This window comes from Haliotis rubra, unplaced genomic scaffold, assembly GCF_003918875.1.
Source record: "Haliotis rubra isolate DU_JTF1 unplaced genomic scaffold, ASM391887v1 Scf275, whole genome shotgun sequence".
NCBI lineage: Eukaryota > Metazoa > Mollusca > Gastropoda > Lepetellida > Haliotidae > Haliotis > Haliotis rubra.
The window spans coordinates 694,515-715,440 of record NW_025766836.1 but is presented as its reverse complement, the minus strand read 5'-3'; the positions used below and the strand labels follow the sequence as shown (position 1 = coordinate 715,440).

General features: G+C 41.4%; 3 protein-coding genes across 3 annotated transcripts; 2 read left to right on the top strand and 1 right to left on the bottom strand.

Moving 5' to 3' along the window:
• The first annotated feature begins 3 nt into the window (after positions 1 to 3).
• LOC124280842 (TP53-regulated inhibitor of apoptosis 1-like) lies at positions 4 to 5,251 on the top strand. Its single transcript, XM_046716825.1, has 2 exons — positions 4 to 224; positions 3,872 to 5,251. Exons 1-2 carry the CDS (start codon positions 81 to 83, stop codon positions 3,971 to 3,973), a joined length of 246 nt encoding a protein of 81 aa, XP_046572781.1. The 5' UTR covers positions 4 to 80; the 3' UTR covers positions 3,974 to 5,251.
• Positions 5,252 to 9,010: 3,759 nt separating this feature from the next.
• LOC124280841 lies at positions 9,011 to 11,599 on the top strand. Its single transcript, XM_046716824.1, has 4 exons — positions 9,011 to 9,106; positions 10,153 to 10,345; positions 10,757 to 10,845; positions 11,415 to 11,599. The coding sequence occupies exons 1-4, from the start codon at positions 9,052 to 9,054 to the stop codon at positions 11,513 to 11,515; spliced, it is 438 nt and encodes a 145-aa protein (XP_046572780.1). The 5' UTR covers positions 9,011 to 9,051; the 3' UTR covers positions 11,516 to 11,599.
• Positions 11,600 to 18,358: 6,759 nt separating this feature from the next.
• On the bottom strand, positions 18,359 to 19,561 carry LOC124280875 (neuronal acetylcholine receptor subunit alpha-6-like). Its single transcript, XM_046716864.1, has one exon. It carries the CDS (start codon positions 19,559 to 19,561, stop codon positions 18,359 to 18,361), a length of 1,203 nt encoding a protein of 400 aa, XP_046572820.1.
• Positions 19,562 to 20,926: the final 1,365 nt, after the last annotated feature.

The following is a 20,926-nucleotide window of genomic DNA, read 5'->3' as shown; positions in this document are numbered from 1 at the left end:
AAATCCACATTCTGCTCTGACGTCACTTCCTTTTTGCACTGCGGGGGTAAACGTGTGGCGACTGATGAAATGTGAAAATCATGAACAGCGTGGGTCAAGAATGCCAGGACCTGAAGAAGGCCTACGATGACTGTTTTAATAAGTGGTTTTCAGACAAATTCTTGAAAGGACAGAAGGAGGACGAGTGTGCTCCGCTTTTCCGGGTATATCAAAACTGTGTGAAGGTAATGCTATTGCTAATATTTAGAAAACACTGAAAACAATCATGTTTATTCTAAATCCTTTATCACCGGATAACAGGCTCACACAAGTCAATCAGTTGGGCTAATTAGCCGTATTTATGCAGAAAAGTAATTGGGATTAGCCGAGAGCTGTGAAAGGCTCAACAGGTAGACAGGCTCCTCCACCAGTTGCTAAGGTATTAGCATGGTTAGAAGTAACTAACACGCCCAGGTCACCTTTATGGACGATTACAGAAATTACTGTCTTGCATCAGGTTCTGTGTCCTCTGATGAAGCCTGATTTGTTACAAATTTTACTTCAGCTAGTTTATTTACTGTAATCATTACATAAATACTGTAATGATTCATCGACCAGAAGGAGGTGGTGGGGTAGCCAAGTGGTTAAAGTGTTTGTGTGCCAAAGACCCAGGTTCGATTTCCCACATGGATACAATGTATGAAGCCCATTTCTGGCGTCCCCTGCCTTGATATTGCTGGAATATTGCTAAAAGCGGCCAAAAACTAAACTCACTCACTCATCAACCAGAGAGCATATGATAATATAATCCTATATATGGTTCCTGGTAGTACAACCAACACCTTAGAATGGTGCTTATATAACTATGTTTCCTTTGTACCTGTTTTTGATATTACCCCTGGCTAAATATGTCGTGTTGCACTGTGTTAATATGTGTCACCATCTGATACAGAGAAATAGTGTGGAAAGTGACACCTCACCTATGGTCAGAGACTTGGGGACCATTCATAATTTATGGCTATGGGGAGTGATAATGATTTTTATGGAGAAGCATGTACAATGGGAATGCCCCCCAAATGTACAATCTCCCCCCCCCCTCATGTCATGTACAAAATCAATGACCCATCCCCTCCTTTCCCACCATAATGTTTAAGCATATTTTTTTCATATATACTATGTGCAAAATTGCTGAACCCCACCCACCCCTCACAACATGTGTACAAAATGTATAACCCCCTACCTCCCCAGAACAAAATGGGTGACCCCCCCTTCAAAATCATCATCACCCCCCTAGCCATGAATTATGAATGATCCCTTAGTTTAGATGGAGGTTTGAATGTTTGATTGAGGGTATTAACTGTTTATATTCTAACCACAGAGTATTTCCTACCAGAGGAGACATGCCATGCATGTTAATGTTAAACATGCACTTTACATTTATGGTCAGTGTTAATGAACAACCAAATTTTTGCATCACCCAGGAATTGCATTGAACTTATTTGCATTCATTCTTAATATGTTTTATAGGTCACATTATTTTGTGTCCAATAAAACCCAGCTTTATCAGAATAACAAGCCATTAACAAGCCTTTAAACCCTTGTCAAAAGGAGAGCAGGCTTAAACAAACTTGATTTATGTCTAGCACACTGAGGGCGGTGGGGTGGCCTAGTGGTTAAAGCGTTTGCTCATAACGCTGAAGGCCCATGTTTGATTCCCCTCATGGGTACAATGTGTGAAGCCCATTTCTGGTGTCCCCTACCATGATATTGCTGGAATATTGCTAAAAGCGGCGTAAAACCCAACTCACTCACTCACTCACTCGCATGATGTATTCCACTCCAACAGTTGATGATTACTGAGGTAGTTCACAGCTGTAGCTAACGACACAGTTAATTACAGTGTCTCTTCCTGGGTTGAATTGGCACCAGGTCAATTAGTATGTAGGCCCTTATTAAAACATTTCTGATGATAGCTCTCAATTGCAAAACAAAAGCTTTTCACTGAAAAAAGTTGCCCCTGTGAGTTACGAGATGTCAATGCTGATTCTTTAGTTCCCCAAACAAAGGGCAGGTAACTGCTAACAGCTGTGATAACCACGGGTTAATCAGATGAGGTGAGGTGAAATTGTGTTTTACGTCGTGCTTGAGATCATTTCGCTCATATGACGACGTGCATGTGTGTGTATGTGTATGTGCAGCTGCTTGTACTAGCCCTGACTTAAGCTGGTTTTATAGCATGAATACCCCACTCAGACACATTATACTGACTCCGAGCCGACCAGTCCTTATTGTACCCATTAATGCCGAACGCCAGGCAGGGACCAACAAGTACCATATTTTAATGTCTTTTGGTATGACGCGGTCGGGGATCGAACCCGTGACCTTCCGCTCTCCGGGCGGACGCTCTAACCACTACACCACGGAAGCGGTTCTTAATCAAATGAGAGCTGTAGGGATATAGAGGATGGTAACACTAATACCTAGCTGTAACACTGATGAATCATTTGGTCCCAAATTGATGCTGGTTTTAAGAGGCAACCAACTGAATCAAGAGCTATGGCTTCAGTGATTTGGCTAATTGCAATGGATGCCATTGTGCCTGAATGAAGTGGATCATTGCTTACAATATCAATCAATGTCTGGTCCAGACTCAATTATTTACTGGTTGTTGTCATATAGCACAAGCACACTTGATGACTGCTGCAGACAAACACTGCTGGTAAAAGGGTGTGTACTATTACAGTTGGCTGCATCCTCAATAATCAAGTGTCTTACCTCTCCGTGCTTTTATGACCATGGATCCATTCAGTGTGCGAAATGTATGCTGGTCCTGTGGTCCCTGGCTGGTAAAATTTCATCAGGACCGCAAAATGATAAGTTTGTAGTGGTCCTGGTGGCCAGTGAATTTTGTACTGATAGTTAAGTAAATCTACGAATGTTACTTTGGACCAGTGAATTACAGACAGGACCACTAATCAGGGATTTACAGGACGCGAATTCCTGTGCGTGCTATACACATAAAAATCGACAATGGATGCAACAAAATTTATTAGCGCATCCACAGGGATGCAGTAAAAGTCCAAATACTTTTTGTAAAAATTCCAATCAACTAACAATAAGTTATCACTGAGTTTGCTACTAGCTGAGTTATGGTATCATACGCAATTTATTTACTGTAATAATTAAGTGATGATCATGATACACAATACAATAACAGTATTAATGATAATAATAAAGTATCTGGACCCCAATTTTGTTGTCCAGGACCCCTGAAAATTAAGAGTATGAGTCCCAGGGGCCCTCAAATACAGGACTAAAGGTAAATCCCTGACTAATTATTGTCCACTCACTGGTCCTGTGGTCTAGTGGGAAATTTTGAAAGGTTTCTTTCCCTGTCCATTTTCTATGGAGTGTTTGTTCTGGAAATGATGCCATCTTACAGCTTTTATCTCACATATGAGTTTGAAATCAACATTCTCTAAAAATTACACATCTGTGAGGTTGGCATCTGTGTTTGTTGAAATGATAAAGAGTTATCTCCCCTTTATGAAATTATCAGAATTTTACAATTTCACACCTGGCGGGATTCTGGGTAAGAATATTGGACCAGAGCAACCTAAATGAATCAAGTGATCTAGCCTCATGGCTTGGTTGATTGAATTGAATCTTAATTGCATGGGTCAATGCCTGTGAAATCAATTATTGAATTATCTGGTCTGTGGTCAAATATTTACAGCCCGCCATCATATTACTTCAGTTAGCAGCCAGTACAGAAATAGTGTTTGCAGATTGTTGCCACTTTTTATTATTTAATGAGAGAACATAAGATGTGTCTATATACCTGAGTATGACGTGTTTGTTTCATGATGTTATTTTCTGTTTTGTTCACCAGAATGCTATCAAGGCCAAGAATATTGACTTGTGGCAGATAGACACTGCTGTTCTTGGAACTGAGAAGGAGAAACAACCCCCAGTGAAAAAGCCACGAGGTTGACAAGCCTGTAACACGTCACAACAAAACATGTGGAAGCAGACTATGAACACTCTTATCAGAACACTTTATGATTACTGCATCCAAACATCTAAACTTCAGTAGATCAAATTTTGTTAGAACTAGATTTTTCTTTTGTTTAGTCAAAAGGAAAGAATGAACATGATCATGACAATAGAATATGTTGCATATTTTGTCTAAAGAGCAGAATCTGTTCTGTCTCTTTTTCAATAATTGTTTGGTAACAAATAACCTCTTTCTGTTAAATGTGTGCGTGACTGCAGGAACAAGTTCCAGTGTAGTTGTACAGTGTTTGAAACGCCCCGATAACGTGGGCTGGAGGGTAGCCTAGTGGTTAAAGCATTTGCCCGCCATGCCGAAGACCCATGTTCAATTCCCCACATGGGTACATTGTGTGAAGCCCATTTCTGGTGTCCCCGGGAGCGTTATTGTTGGAAACTTGCTAAAAGTGGTATAAAACTAAACTCACTCACTGATTTATGTAATTTTAGCAATCCAAAGTAATTCACCAATATACAAGGGGTAACTAAACTATTGTAGGCTAAACATACTTTGAAAGATGTGGTCCTACGTTCTCGTACATACCTTACATCAAGCTACAAACAAACAAATAGGGCACACTTGGTTTATCTTCATCTCAAATTGATGAAAGACAATGAAAGGAGTTAGCGAGATGTGAAAGTTCTCAACATGATGATAATATGATGAGATTTTGTTGTGACTTGAAACCTTTTAAAGCCAAATAAGGAACTTTAGGGAGTATACTTCCAAGGGAGTCTAAAAAGACATTCGAGAGTGTGACTCGAAGAGTGGGATTATTAAAAGTGGACCTATGAATTTGTACATGGTGAAGGGAATGTGAATTGTTTTATGTGAATTTAGTAGTAGTTTGATAAGTAAGTTTATTTTGTATTTGAGTATAATTCAGCATCTCGAAAATTAGTATGAGATGTCTTGGCACATCCGTTAAGGTCATGATAATGTATATGATTATTATTACTTGATTTCTATTACTGTGAATGTCTTGATCTGTAGAAATAATGTAAGAAGAATGTTGGTCACAAATATATATGTCGACTAAAAATATGTGACACATTTTACATATATTATTTGTCAGATGTTTTTTTAACAAGATGCTCTTTTGTGTGTTCAGAGTTTTAACATTTGCAGTGTAGATACTCATATATTCCAGATATACTTTGTTTACATGCTTTTGTGATTTTACAATTACTGGGTGATTAAATAACTATTTTCACAACAGTTTATGTCTTTGGTATTTAGACCCGAGAAGAAGTACACAGCTGCTTCTCTCTGATCAGATAGACCCGTACAGATCCTGATTAAAATTGGTCTTCAACAACCCATGCTTGTTGTAAGAGGAGTGTGCGAAATAGTTTCCAAATTTTGCTAGCCAGATAGGCTAGCTATGCCTGAAAGTTACTAGCCCACAAAATTATATACTGGCCCGAAATTTGAATGTAACCACGGGTTTCATCATTAAGCTGCTAATATGATGAACATTTTTATCAGGCCATAATCTTGCATGATTTAAAAGTGTATTATAACTTAACAAGTCGGAGAGAGTGATATACAATTATACATGTATTTACAAAGTGACTCCATGAAAATTCACTAGCCACTCGGGCCAGTGACTATGGAGATTTACTGTCCCGACTGGATTTTACTAGCCACGGGCTAGTGGGCCAGTGGCTATTTCGAACACTGTGTAAGAGGTGATTAACAGGATTGGGTGGTCAGACATGCTGACTTTGTTGACACATGTCATCCTATCCCATATGCGTAGACCGCGTCATACAAAAAACCCGTTAAAATATGGTACTTGTTGGTTCCTGCCTGGCGCTCGGCATTAATGGGTACAAGGACTGGTCGGCTCGGAGTCAGTATAATGTGTCTGAGTGGGGTATTTATGCTTCACCGCGGCATGGTATCTCAGTGGGCTAGCACTATAAAACCAGCTTAAGTCTGGGCTAGTACAAGCAACCGCACATACACATACACATATGAGTGAAATATTCTCAAGCACGACGTAAAACCCAATTTCACCTCACCTCACCCATATGGGTAGAACGATGCCCATGATGTCAGTCACTAGATTGTCTGGTCCAGACTCGATTATTTACAGACATCTGCCATATAGCTGGAATACTGCTGAGTACAGCCTTAAAAAGAGGGGCGAAATGGTATACCGCAGTATTAGTAGAACCGCAGTATTTTGCCTTCGGTTCAGTATACCCTAATGCAATAAAAAAATTAGGTATTTTCGGTTTTTGTACCATCATTTTCTTAACCTTTTCTATTTGTCAAAATATATGCATTTCTGTAAGGTTTAGCTCTTGTCAATTTTCTGCAAAATGATAATATCTCATATACCGAGCTGAAATCCATTTCACCTCTTGTTAAAACATAAACAAAAGTGAAGTGGGAAGGGACTTGAGTATTCATGCATGAGGGACAGAGAATGTGTAAGTCTGAGTTTCAAGAAGGTTGTTGTATATTTCGTCATTTCCATTTAAATAATGAAAACGTTGAAAAAAGGTATAATCAGTGTTAAGGAAGCTGAAGCAATATGATGTCACCAGCTTTATTGAGAACAGTATGTTAGTAGTCTATGACCACAGGCTGAGAGCCAGAGCATCTAATGATTTCAGCGATTTGAGAGTAAAAACTTGAATATTTAATGCTGCTGAGTGCTGTTTTAAAAGTCTTTGTGGACCTTTTAATATGTACAGGGTCGGTGAGGTAGCCTAGTGGTTAAAGCGTTTGCTCCATACGGCTAAGGCCCGGGTTCGATTCCACACATGGGTACAATGTGTGAAACCCATTTCTGGTATCCCCCTGCCCTGATATTGCTGGAATATTGCTCAAAGCTAGTGGGTTGTCTGACCCAGATTACTTAAAGGTAGTTGCCATATAGCTTTAAGACTGCTGCCAGAATACTTCAAGCAAACAGGAAAATATGTTTAGCAGCCATGTTAATCACGCGATCCCAGAAATTCCGCTACCATGTCTGACCCAGTGTTCTTATCTCACAAGACAGAACTCACCTTGAGGCTCTAGATGTGTGTGACAAGCATACTGGTTGCTTTTGTAGTTCTGCAATATTCGGATGAAATGGTTGGGATCTGGATACATGTAGTGATATCGTACTGTGTGTTATCCTATCAGCTGACATTGGTGTAGGTCATTGTATCCGGTGGGAATTGTCGGAAGAGACCACTAAATGAATCAGGTGGTCAGGCTCGATGTCATGGTAATGCAGCGTTAAAATTGAAATAGCAAACCATCAAAATCTGTTTGGAAGAAAACCCTTGCCTATTTACAGGCTGGAGTCCACCCACTGGCCTTTTGTTCAGTTTTAAAAACAAAACTCATTAAACCGAGCGATTACCGTATTTCCTCATCGGGGCTTCGTTTGCTAGTACGGTGGCCCAGTGGATAGAGTTTTGGCTCGTCACACTGAGATTTGTGAGGCTCATTTCAGGTGTCTCACTGTTGTATACTGTTGAAAAGCGACGAGAAACCAAACTCACTCAATCAGTCACTGCTCTGTATGTCGCAACCCGATGTACATCTGGATCGACCACTAGGCTACCGAACCAGGGCCTAGATTTTCGAAGCTCTCTTAGCGCTAGGATAGTCGTAAGTTAATGTTAAGGTATGGCACTTACGACTATCTTAGCGCTAAGAGAGCTTCGAAAATCTAGGCTCTGGGCTAGATTTTCAAAGCTCTGTTAGCGCTAAGATAGTCGTAAGTGCCATACATTAACAGTAACTTACGACTATCTTAGCGCCACGAGAGCTTCAAAAATCTAGACCCAGGGCCTAGTTCCTCAGGGCGATCGTAGCGCTACGACAGTCGTAAGTCTATGGGAGTTACGATCATCTCAGCGCTACGATCGCTTTGAGGAACGTGGTCCATCTAATTTGCGCTGTGGGATTTAAGCAGCACATGGACATCTGCGATTTGCTGTGAATGATATAAAGAAATTAAAGACTGCTTGATTTAATTGTCTTAAATGCACTACCTCCAAATACATCTATGTTCTTTAATTGCAAAGGATCTTTGAATAAGGATTCCAGATTCCTGAAAATTATAGAACCTCTGCCAGTGCCAGTTTGCATCCAGTGGAGATTCCGGGTTAGAAATGGTCCCCAGAAAGCTCTGCTGGTCCTAAGACGCGACTAACTGAGCACGTGGACAGTTTCGGTGACATCCACCGATTGCATGTATATATGTATATGTATTGCTCATAATATCAGCCACTGGCTTGTCTGGCTCCGACGTTATTATTCCCATTCTGTTAAACAGTTATATCGGCGTTAAACAATACACAAACACTGTTTTGCCCATCACCAAATTCCCAGATGTACTTTACTTGGAAATGTGATACAACTTGCTTGGATGGATAGGTGGCAATACCGATAAGTAGCAACTTTGGGGCGGTGGGGTAGCCTAGTGGTCAAAGCGTTGGCTCGTCACGCCAAAGACCCGGGTTCGAATACCCACATGGGTACAATGTGTGCAGCCCATTTCTGGTGTCCCCCGCCGTGATGTTGCTGGAATATTGCTAAAAGCGGCGTAAAACCAAACTCAGTCAGTCAGTAGCAACTTTAGCCATGGTTCCTTGGAGTTACCCGGGTTTCACTGTACATGAATATATATTACAAGATCAATATGGTTTTGTTTAAAATTGTAGTGACAGACAGCGACTGTTACACCAAATATCCCATATATTTAATCTAATGAACCACACAGAAGCATATATGACGTTCGGGGGCGGTGGGGTAGCCAAGTGGGTAAAGCGTTGGCTCGTCACGCCGAAGACCCGGGTTCGATTCCCCACATGGGTACAATGTGTGAAGCCCATTTCTTGTGTCCCCCGCCGTGATGTTGCTGGAATATTGCTAAAAGCGGCGTAAAACCAAACTCGCTCGATATATGACGTCGATAATTTGAAATATATTTGCTGACAGCATGGGTCCTCTTCTCGACCCTCCTCGTCACAAGCTCATGGTCTAATTGTTCCAAAAAGTCAGCAATGATTTTGACTTTTGTCTTTATTGTCGGCTTTACCATAGCTGTTCATGGACAAGGTAAGACACGCAAGCACTATCTTGTTTCCGACGACTTACACGTAACGTTTCTTAAATCAAATATTTAAGATTCAGTTCGATGTATATATTCTATTACAGGCTCACGCATGTCTGTACTCTTACCCTAATTTTATACCGATATACTCGCCCCGACTCGCCCTCGTTTATAGAATGTAGATCGCATATTATAATACAGGAAAACATCGGTCCCTTTATTTATTGTTTTGTATTTGATTCACGCAGAAATAGTATGTCCAACATGTCACTAGAAACTATTCTAAACCCGGAATTCCCTTGTATATTACGACGAGTCGGATATTACAAACGTCCCCACCAAGAAGATTCGGGTTAGAACCGGTCTTCTGAAAGTCATGGTTGTCCCTCGTGAAGATCTGGATTAGAACCGGTTTTCAGCAACTCATGGTTGTAACTGGTGAAGACCCTGGTTGAGCTGTTCTTCTGCAACCCAATTCTAGTTTCCCCGTTAAGATCCGGATGAGAACTGTCTAAAGCATCCCATGTTTGTTTGTTGTTTACGCCGAAGACTGTAAATAATCGAGTCTTGACAAGGCCCTCCAGTCACCAACAGCATGAACATAGATTTATAAAGTTGGGATACGATGACATGTGTCAACCAGCCGATCCCGTTAGTCCTATCGATCCTGTCTGTCGCCTCTTACGACAAGCATGGGTTACAGAAGACCGATTCTAACCAAGATCTTCACGCCCCGCAACCCATGCCAATCGTACGAGGCGACATACAGGATCGATGGGACTCGTTTGATAGTTGATGCATGTCATCGTTTCCCAACTGAGTCTGTTTTCGATGCTCATGCTGTTGATCACTGGGTTGTCTGGTCCAGACTCGATTATTTAAAAACAACCGTCATACCGCTGGACTACTGCAGAGCGCGGCTTTACACAACCAACAAGACAAGTTCAATACATTGACACCAAATGCCATATTTATGTAAACGGACACCAAGAACTGATTTTCAAAGTCAGTTACATTTCTATTCGTCTATAACTATTCTCATCGTGTTTAGCACCATGTCCCAAAGAAGTGGACCACTGTATTCACCCGTGTCACGTGGTCCAGACGTTCGGTAACCAAGGATGTAACCAGTGCGCAGACGGATATGTGCGCATCTTTAACCCCAAGCACTTCAACCGGTCTTCTGGTTTCTCCTTCGGCATGCAGGATTATAAAGGTGTGATGGTTCTGGTCTCTCAGAGTGTGTAAGTAAACGCAGCTGAATTCTACTCCTTTGTTTGTTGTTTAACGCCTCACTCAGCAGAAATCCAGCTATAATTATGACGGCTGTCTGTCAATAATCGAATCTGGATCAGACAATCCAGAAATCGACAGCATGAGCATCGACAACTGGAATACAACGACATGCGTTAACCAACTCAGCAAGCCTGACCACCAGACCCCGTTTGTCGCCTTTTACGACACACATGGGTTGCTGAAGATCAATTCTAACCCGAACTAAACGGGTATCCTGTGTGGGTACAAAGTGTGAAGGCTATATATCTACTGTCCACAATACAATGTGTGAGTGTGCGCGTGTGCGCGTGTGCGTGTGCGCTCTCAAGTCACTCGAGCAAGGAGCAGATATATCTACCACTACTGTTGTTCCCTGGCAGGACGGAGCCCGAGTACTACTGCACTAAGGGTCCCCTGTGTCCAGATGGCTGGTACAGGCACACGGAAGAAGGGGAGCTTCTCTGCGCAGGTCAGGACTCACATCTTCTTAGCCCCCAATATCATATCTGAATGTTAGGTGAAGGAAACATGAAGCTCATTCCCTCCGAATATTTGTTGTTTTGCTATTGGAAGAAACAGTTTTATATGACACCGATATATTTCGCATCAATCACAGCCACAAACACTTGGAGGCATACGGAGAGACAGATACACAGACGGACAGACGGACACAAACACAAATGGATATACGCACGGACGGACACACACGCATACGCACACGCACACGCGCATTCATAGTCAGTTAATTGTTTATAAACCATCGTCACATAGCTAGAATATTGCTATGCCGCGGCGATAACACCACCAAACCAACACATATAAGGGTCAAGGGTCGTTGGTTAGCCTTGTGGTAAAAGCGTCCACTCGTCACGCCGAAGACCCGGGTTCGATTCCCCATATGGGTACAATATGTGAAGCCCATTTCAGGTGTCCCACGCCGTGATATTGCTGGAATATTGCTAAAAGCGGCGCATAACCACACTCACCCACTCTCACTATAAGGGTGAGCTTCTGTACCTATGTTTTTTGTGTTTGCAGGCTGTGCCCCAGGGTGCGTCAAGTGCAGCACGAGGAACGTGTGTGACGCATGCAAAGATTATTGCGTGTTGTCGCAAGGCAAGTGCACCATGTGTACTTAGCCATGATCAACTGACGTGTACTCGCATTCTCCTGGTGTTTGTATTTGTATTGACGGTTGTACATATAAACAGGCGGAGTAGGCATGTTGTCCTTGTCTCATCTTGATCTGGATTGACGTGCACCAATGGTGGATATGATGAGCAAGCTGCCATGACGTATTGAGGTGAGGTGAGGTAAAAGTCGTGCTTGAGAATATTTCGCTGATATGACCGCGTGCATGCATGTGTATGTGTATGTGCGGCTGCTTGTACTACCCCAGACTGAAGCTGGTTTTATAGTGCTAGCTCACTGAGATACCATGCCGCAGTTAAGCATGAATACCCCACTCAGACACATTATACTGACTCCGAGCCGACCAGTCCTTGTTGTACCCATTAATGCCGAGCGCCAGACAGGGACCAACAAGTACCAAATTCTAACGTCTTTTGGTATGACGCGGTCGGGGATCGAACCTGCGACCTTCCACTCTCCGGGGGGACGCTCTAACCACTACACCAAGGAGGCGGCCACCATGACGTATTGACGATTGTACATAAACATAAACAGGCGAAGTAGGCATGTTGTCCTTGTCTCATCTTGATCTGGATTGACGGTGCACCAATGGTGGATATGATGAGCAAGCTGAGAAGACGTCTGGGCGATTGTACATATAAACAGGCAAAGTAGGCATGTTGTCATTGTCTCATCAGCCATGACGTTGGGATATTAATGATACATAATCAGCAAGGACACACGACATGGACATCTTCCTCTCAGTCGGAGAGCGTTGGCTCGAGTCAATAACTCTTTTCTTACTTCAAAGGGGTCGAACCACCAGCCTCCCAGAATGGTTTGAAATTGAAACGGACCTAAATGTAATTAATACTACATTGAAGATTGAGTCTATAAATATTTAAACGAAAAGAGTTAATTTTCACTCTCACTCCATCAAGAAAGACGGGGCTATTGTCTTCTCCAGTACATACGCTATGTTCCTTCAATACTGGTTATAGATCTGTCTTTCGGAGACGCACTAATTGATAACAAAATCATTTAGTCTAATATAGGACATGGTAAGTTCTTTGTTTGTTAGCCCTTAGCAATATTCGAGCAATTTTACAGCGGTCTGTAAATAATCGCGTCTGTACGACAATTCAGCAATTTCTATCATGGTCATCGATCCACACGGTTGGGATACGAGGCCAGGCAACAATCATATAAGCCGTACCACCAGATCCATTCAGTCGTCCCTGACGGCGGCCATAGCTTGCCGAGCCTCCATTTCCCTACCTGGAACCCCCTGGGTCTCTGTGACCCGTGAAGAACTGGGGTAGAATAGGTCTTCAGCAACCCATGCTTCCCACAAAAGGCGACTATGCTTGTCGCAAGAGGCCACTAACGGGATCGGGTGGTCAGGCTCGCTGGCTTGGTTGACATATATGTCATCGGTTCCCAATTGCGCAAATCGATGCTCATGCTGTTGATAACTGGATTCTCTGGTCCATACTCGATTATTTACAGTAAGTGAGTGAGTAAAAATTTTAAATCGCATCGGCAATATTACAGCCATTTCTAAGATGCCTAGCGGTTAGAACAATCGAAAAATAAATACATTATGAGACAATAAAGGTATAGTTTTTTGATGACGTAACAATTGAATGACGTTTTCCCGTCACTGCGCCATTCTAGTGTGCCCCCTCGTAATCGAATCATTTTACATTACGTCACAATGTAATGACGTCACGATGCATGTCAGTTGTCATCGCCTCGTACGGCCTCCTTCAGTAAACTACTCCGTTGCATCCCGTTTCTTGGTTTGCAGTTGCTTCACGCAGCTAACATCACTGGTGGAAACATTACGTTTATGTTTTACGACGGTTAAAATGTGTCAATTCGACTCACAAGTTTTCAGCAACACGGTTACGTTCGCAATGTTTACATTCCCACAATGCAATCGTGGAATGTCGCTTGACTACTCAGCTTCATCTGGATGTACTGATCTAAACTTACGTTGGTAGTAGAAATGCGACGTTCATATTGCCCCATATGGTTTACGCTAATGACAGATGTAATTAAAATAATTCAGAGAAGATATTTCATCCGAACGTAAACCGTCATCAAACTGTTATGATTTGTTTTTTTCTGGTAACGTTCGTCTTAACATAGGGGGGCAGCCACATCAATAGAACAGCGCACCAGTTAGCCCTGTGCGAGGATTCTTAATTTAGGTTACCGACACCGTCATTTATTTTCTGCCTTAAATTAATTGTAATTATCCATAGAAAGTATTAAATTTAGCATCTTAGAAAAGATGTAAAGTTCGCTCTACCCCAGTGTGTTTTGTAATAAAGTATAGTTTTGCCCTGAACTATTATAACATCAAAGCACTCGGACTACCGTCCTCGTGCTTTAATTATAATAGTTCAGGGCAAAACTATACTTTATTACAAAACACATTGGGGTAGAGCGAACTTTATTTCCTAAATAGCGATCGATTATTTAAAGACCACCGCCATATAGCTGGAATATTGCTAAGTGCGGCGTAAAACTAACCTCACTCACTGTTGAGAGGTCAGCCGTGTTTTATGCCGCTTTTAATAATATGGAACGCCGCTTACATTCATAATAAAGAAGTTGTATGTAGAACTTTTCCCGTTGTTCATCACACCAACTTCTAAATGCCACCCAAAGACGTTTGGATGGTATATAGAGGAGACTAAAGGACTTCTCTGTAATACCATTTTTATTAAACGAGTTATTGATTTCGTATCAAACAAGCGAAAGCGAGTTTGATACTAAATCTTTTACGAGTTTGATAAAATGGTATTTCACAGAAGCGAGTTTAGTATTCTGTTTATTACTCTCCAACATAAACTGATAGAAACTGCCTACGTAGTGTGATGACTCTCAGCTTTCTGTGAGTCAAGCAAGGTCTAATACCATTGTGACAGAGGTATTAGCATTGTGACGTCATAACTGTAAACCATTATGACGTCATACGTCTAGTGGTATTACACTAGTGTAATATTGCCGTAAATATCTGCAGTATGCTAATATACCTCTGTCACAATGAGAGTCGTCACATGGTTGGCAGTTTCTATCAATTTATGTTGGAGAGTAATAAACGGAATACTAAACTCGCTTCTGTGAAATACCATTTTTATTAAACTTGCTTTCGCTCGTTTGACACCAAATCATTAACTCGTTCAATAAAAATGGTATTACACGGAAGGTCGATTAGTATCCTCTATATATCGCGGTGTGTCTGTGTAAATATGGTTTAGTCTTACACCGATTTGGCGAAACCCGCTAACATGGGTATGGCGCTGGAAAACCTAGACAAATCATCATTGGGAACTGAGTTTATGAAACCACATAGGTTTCTGTCATGACTTTCCGCCAGAGACTCATTGCTCCCACCACTCCCCTACCAAGTGTTCCCGAAAGGTGCTAGAGTGCCTGTGACCTGCCCCGCCGACTGTTCTCGTTGCTGTACAGTAAAAACTGACACCCTAATGGCAGGTCTAAGCAAACAACACCTAGACAAGATCGTCTCATTAGATTATTTGCACTTCGCAAAAGATTCTGATCTGCTCGTTATTGATGGAGAATTCGAACTGTAACACCTATACTGTTTAGACTATTATGTAGTCCGTCTGAAATCAAGGCGTCCTGTGACAGAAAACCTTTTTGGCGACTTAGCAGTGAGGGTCATACTTGTTGACTATGATCTTATAGCCAAAATATTGCTGAGTGCGGCGTTAAACAAGAAACAAATCAACTGTATCACACATGAACGGCGAGCTAATCCTTTATTGTGAATGGACTTCAAGCAGCCAGAATTGCAATTGTGCGCCCTGTCGTTTTACCATTCGCTTGAATTGTTGGCAGGAAATTTCAGTTGATGACCAATCAGACCACATTGTGCCAGATTGTTCTCCGACAAGTAGGCGAATGAACTGCCTCGCTGTATCCCTCATAGATTTTATGTGGTATTTTCTTTAAAAAAGCGTACGCCAGAGACCCAGCACCCGTTAATATGGCACACATATGGTTAGCTCTTCGCGTTTGACGGACAGTACCATCTGCAAGTTAATCAACAGAGTGCCGTGTAGATACCGTGCATGTATCTCTCAACATGGTACACACATCAGATATTGATCTTCGCGCCCAAAATTAAATTGCGCCGACATCTGACGTCATTCCACCCTTTGTATGACGTCATCTGTTTCCTTTGTTTTTGTCCTTTAGTAATTTAGTGCGTTTTAAAGAAACTCAAGAGGTATTGTTTATTCAGTGTAAGACAAAGATTACATTTGCTTTATATTATATAAATCATAAGTTTTGGACAAGTTTGCAATGAATACATAATTATTAACATACAATTATTATGTACTTGGTAAATACAATCTTCTAAGAATGTGGGGCGGTGGGGTAGCCTAGTGGTTAAAGCGTTGGCTCGTCACGCCAAAGACCCGGGTTCGAATCCCCACATGGGCAGAATGTGTTAAGCCCATTTCTGGTGTGCCCCGCCGTGATATTGCTGGAATATTGCTAAAAGCGGCGTAAAACTAAACTCAGTCAGTCAGTCTAAATATGCTGTCTCTAGGGCATACCACGGAATAGTTATTATCATTTCCAAAATCATAATATACTGAGTTAGTGTACATTTCATTATATCACTGATTGTTAGTCGTTCATCCGCCTTTAATAACCGACAGGATAGGTTAAGCCATGGACAGCTGGGGTAGTGGGCAAATAGAGGCAGAGCGTGGACAGACCAGCAGGAGTGTAAGCCAGGTACAAGGAGGGACGGACACTAACCACCTAGTCCAGACCATCTACTGCCCAAGTGTCAGCCTCACTTCTCCGTTTCCGCTGGTAGCTTCGGTCGGACACCCTGTAAACTGTTCGCCCTGCCCCACACACTTGTATTGCGACAAAAAACCCAAAACAAACAAACGAACCCCCCCCCCCCCCAAAAAAAAATAAATAAATAAATAGATAAAAAAAATAAATAAAAAAAATAAAATAAAAAAAAATAAAAAAATAAAAAATTAATAAATAAATAAAATAATAAAATAAATAAAATAAAATAAATAATAAACAAACAAAACAACAAACAAACCAAAAAAAACTACAAACAAACACAACAACAACAACAATAAACAACAACAACAACAAAAAACAACAACCCCAAAACCCCCAATCCATTCTCTGTACGCCACAACGACTCATGTTCATCCCTGATCATCTCCCTCTCAACCCCTCTCTATTGGTACACGATATATACCCTGAATCCATTCGTCTTCGCCACAACATTGGTTCGAATGACAATACGCAAGAGAACCCAGGTGTGCCAACAAATAACACAGTTCCCCATAACTGACATAAACGAGGTCTTTTCTTGCCTTCTCAAATGCAACTGGGACATCTTGCAGCAAAGGAACGGTCTTCTGTCTTACTGATATGTTTTTACAGATGGATTTAATAAACATTCCTTTGTAACTCTCTTCTGATTCGAATATCGATTAGAATATATTGATGACTATACTGGTTGAAATGTAGATCTATATCCACCTCGCATTGAGATGCTCACAAAATAACGACAGTCCGTAGTTGAGAACTGGTCGCTTCTGGCACGAAGCCATTGTGGCGACTGAATCTAGGGAGGGTATTTATCAATAGAAAAGGCATATACTGGTATTGGACACGAGCGGGATAATCGAGGATGACTCACACTCTTTAGATATTTTAGATTGGCCAAGATCGTTCCAACTGTCAGGAACTATTTATTTTAATACCTCGGTTTGTGCTTGATAAATGGGACTCTGTTTCTAGCAATCATCTATGCTACATGACGTACAAGTAAACGTATGCTACTTGGGGTACAAATATACGTATGCTATTTGACGTACAAATATACGTATGCTACTTGGCCTACAAATAAACGTGTGCTACGTGTCGTACACGTCAACGTTTGATATATGACGTTAAAATAACGTATGTTACATGATGTACCCATATACGTATGCTACTTGGCGTACAATATACGTATGCTACTTGGCGTACAATATACGTATGCTACTTGGCCTACAAATAAACGTATGCTACATGACGTACCAATATACGTATGCTACTTGGCGTACAAATTTACGTATGCTTCTAGCATACAAATAAACGTTTGTTACATGACGTACAGATAAACGTATGCTACATGACGTACACATATAAACGTATGCTACATGACGTACAAATATACATATGCTACATGACGTACAAATATACATATGCTACATGACGTACAAATAAACGTATGCTACGTGACGTACACGTAAACGCTTGATACCTGACGTAAAAATGGCGTATGCTACTTGGCGTACAAATATACGTGTGCTACTTGGCGTACAAATATATGTAAGCTACATGACGTACACATAAAAGTGACATCAAAATCATTAGAAATATTTGTTTAAAGCAGTCCATTGTACGATCAGACATATTTGTTACATGTCAGATTGGGACATATCCGCCACATATCAATTATAAAAAATTTGAAATCTTTATTGAGGCTTTCAATGTTGTAACCGTAATAAAAATCATTTGGGGAATGTTTGCAATAAAAGTAAAATTTACCATTTTTTTTAAACGAACACAAAATGTTCTTTGCAATTATTTTCATTCATATTGGTATTTTTTGAGCACCACAACATTTCCAGCAAATAATGAATCTTGTAAATACAACGTTTTGGCCTGTCGACCATAGTCATTCTTGAATGATCAGACATATTGTTTTTTGTCAAATTTGGAAATGTCCTCTACAACATGAGGTCAAATGTCCTTTAATGATACGATCCATTGCCTCATACAAATATACGGACCATGAGTGAGGTGGTGGCGGGAACAATCACCAACATACAGACTGAGAAGAAGACTTTGTCAATATATATTGATACATCAGCCCAGGTTGTCTGTTTACCTTTAGGAAACTGGCAGTCTTCCTTCTGTGAACCGTCTGCTCCAGAAATGGGGGCCGTCTTCCTCTGTCGTCTGCTTATATGGCGAGTCAGCCATGTTGGAATCGGTCTCTTCCGGTCTCTGTGGTAGAGCACGAGTGTCAAGATCGACCCAGCCACACTGGCCGCACTGATGACGAACATGGTGGTCAAGTAGACGGACAGTGCAGACAGTGACTCCGCTGTCTTCGGCATGTTGTCGCTGATGAAGCTTAGAAACACTGCCAGCGCCAAGAGCACGGTGATTGCATAGGACACCCTCTCCCCTGACTCAGCCGGTAGGAGGAACACGAGGACGTTGAGCAGTGACAGGAGGAGGACGGGAAGGATGAGGTTCAGGATGAAGAACGCAGGGCGTCGTTGGATGACGAAGGTGACATACACCATAGAGATGTAGTCATTGCCGTTAAACTTCATCATCGGGTACATATCTACCTTTTTCAGTTCCCATTCCCCGTTTTTACGGTAATTATAAAGGAGAACACCTTCCCCTACCTTCAAAATGATATCTTCAGATGATCTCCCCCAAGGAAAGAATTCTATCTCACATGTCTGGGTGTCATACGGGTACTTGCTGATGTCGACGGTGCAGGCTGTTATGAATGAGTCCGCGGGATACCAGTGCATAATGCCGTCAGAAGACGCTTTGGTGATGATGATATTTTGTCCTAGTGGACGCATCTCTTCAAAGGAATTGACCACAGCTAGGAAAGGAAGCCAGTGCGAGTCCGAGGGCGGATAGACTTGTCTGGTGCCATTGTATTCAGTCTCGTTCCACGTCATGAACTCGTCCTTCCATGAGATGTCCAACCACCCCGTACAGGACAACTTCTGCTCCACTTCATTAAAGCCGGTGATTGTGAGGATGTGGAAGGTCAAGGTTACATCAACTGGTTCAGACTGGTTTGACACTGGCCGAAGACGACGGTCAACCTTATTCTGTAGAAGGTTGAGGACACTTTGAACATCTTTTGAAGTTGGATTAGCAGCAACAGTCACAAACAAAACCGCAGCCCCGCATAGCCAGAACAGCTCTTTCATTGACACCATTTTAAGTCAATGTTTTCAAAACTTGATATAACGTAAACTTCTTCTCGATAAAAAAATCCTTCAATGGCTTTGATACTTCGTCAAAGTTCAGAGCATGATGGTTCCGTTTCAATAAAAATATCTCTGTTTTGGGATGCTTGTTTTCTTCCAGAAACTTCCTTCCTTCTAATCACTGCAGGAGCCTGAAATTTAATGTTGTTTTTCAGTGTAAATGGCAAGGCTTTCAACTAACCGTCCTTTGACTATATCTCCCTGCACTAAGGCCTCGACTGACACCCCACTCCCACATCCAATATTTATAGCTCGACGATTCAGTGACTGCGTTCTGACACTCAGCTGCAAGGACAAAGATTGCTTATCAATCTCCATAGCGTCTGTTTTCTGATCATTGTGTTTAGTGTCAATGGTTGGCCAACACATCTCTCATTGATTAGTGTCTCTGCAAAGCGTTCTATATATATACCCAACTGTACAAATTGACATTATTTAGTGAGTGTAAATATCCCACCACCTCAGGTGCATGGATGAGTATTAAAACTGTCACAATTAGTGAAACTTTATTATGGTAACCTACACTGATGTGAATAACGTTTCAGTTATGAAGTTATGAAGTACAGTCCTGCTTGACAATGGTGCAAGGGTCTATATCGAAATAAAGAAGTTGTTATCGATAAAGTTTGTCAATATTGTACAATGACGTGTCTTTACTATTTCAACAAGCAATTTTATTGACCAATTGTGATCCAATTGGGACCCTCACTTTGAAGAATGACCGATGTACCCGAAATTAATACGTTGGGTTCTTGTGAATGAAGTCTATAAGAATATATACATTGTCAGATGGTATAACATGATAGATTTCTGATAAGTAGGGTTTCCAGGTACATGCCTTTATTTTACTTCATTAAAGCGTGGTCAGATCAATAGTACATGGCATTCATCCTCAAAAGAATCGTTACAATAATTACAAGTTATTCTTTCGAATTGTGGGCTTTTCGATTGTCTACGTGCTTTGAAATTAAAATTACATCAGGATTTAGTCATATATACGTAACGGCCCGACGGTATTTGCACAAGTAACAAGTATTCTACAAATGTACATAAAATATACAGATAACATATCAGCCCATATGTACAAAACTATCAATAAGAATGCGATATCTCATGAAATTAGGCCATGTTCATTACGTTTCAAATTTATGCAAGTATAACAGTTCTCATATCGGTGTACACCACATTTGTACTATCATATGTAAGTGTCCAAAGAATGTGGAAGCCACATGATCACGTATGCCTTTGCCGTCATGTCGTCCTGCGTAGGCATCAATGGGTGGTTGGTCGTCCCCGTTGTCCCTCTCATCCTGA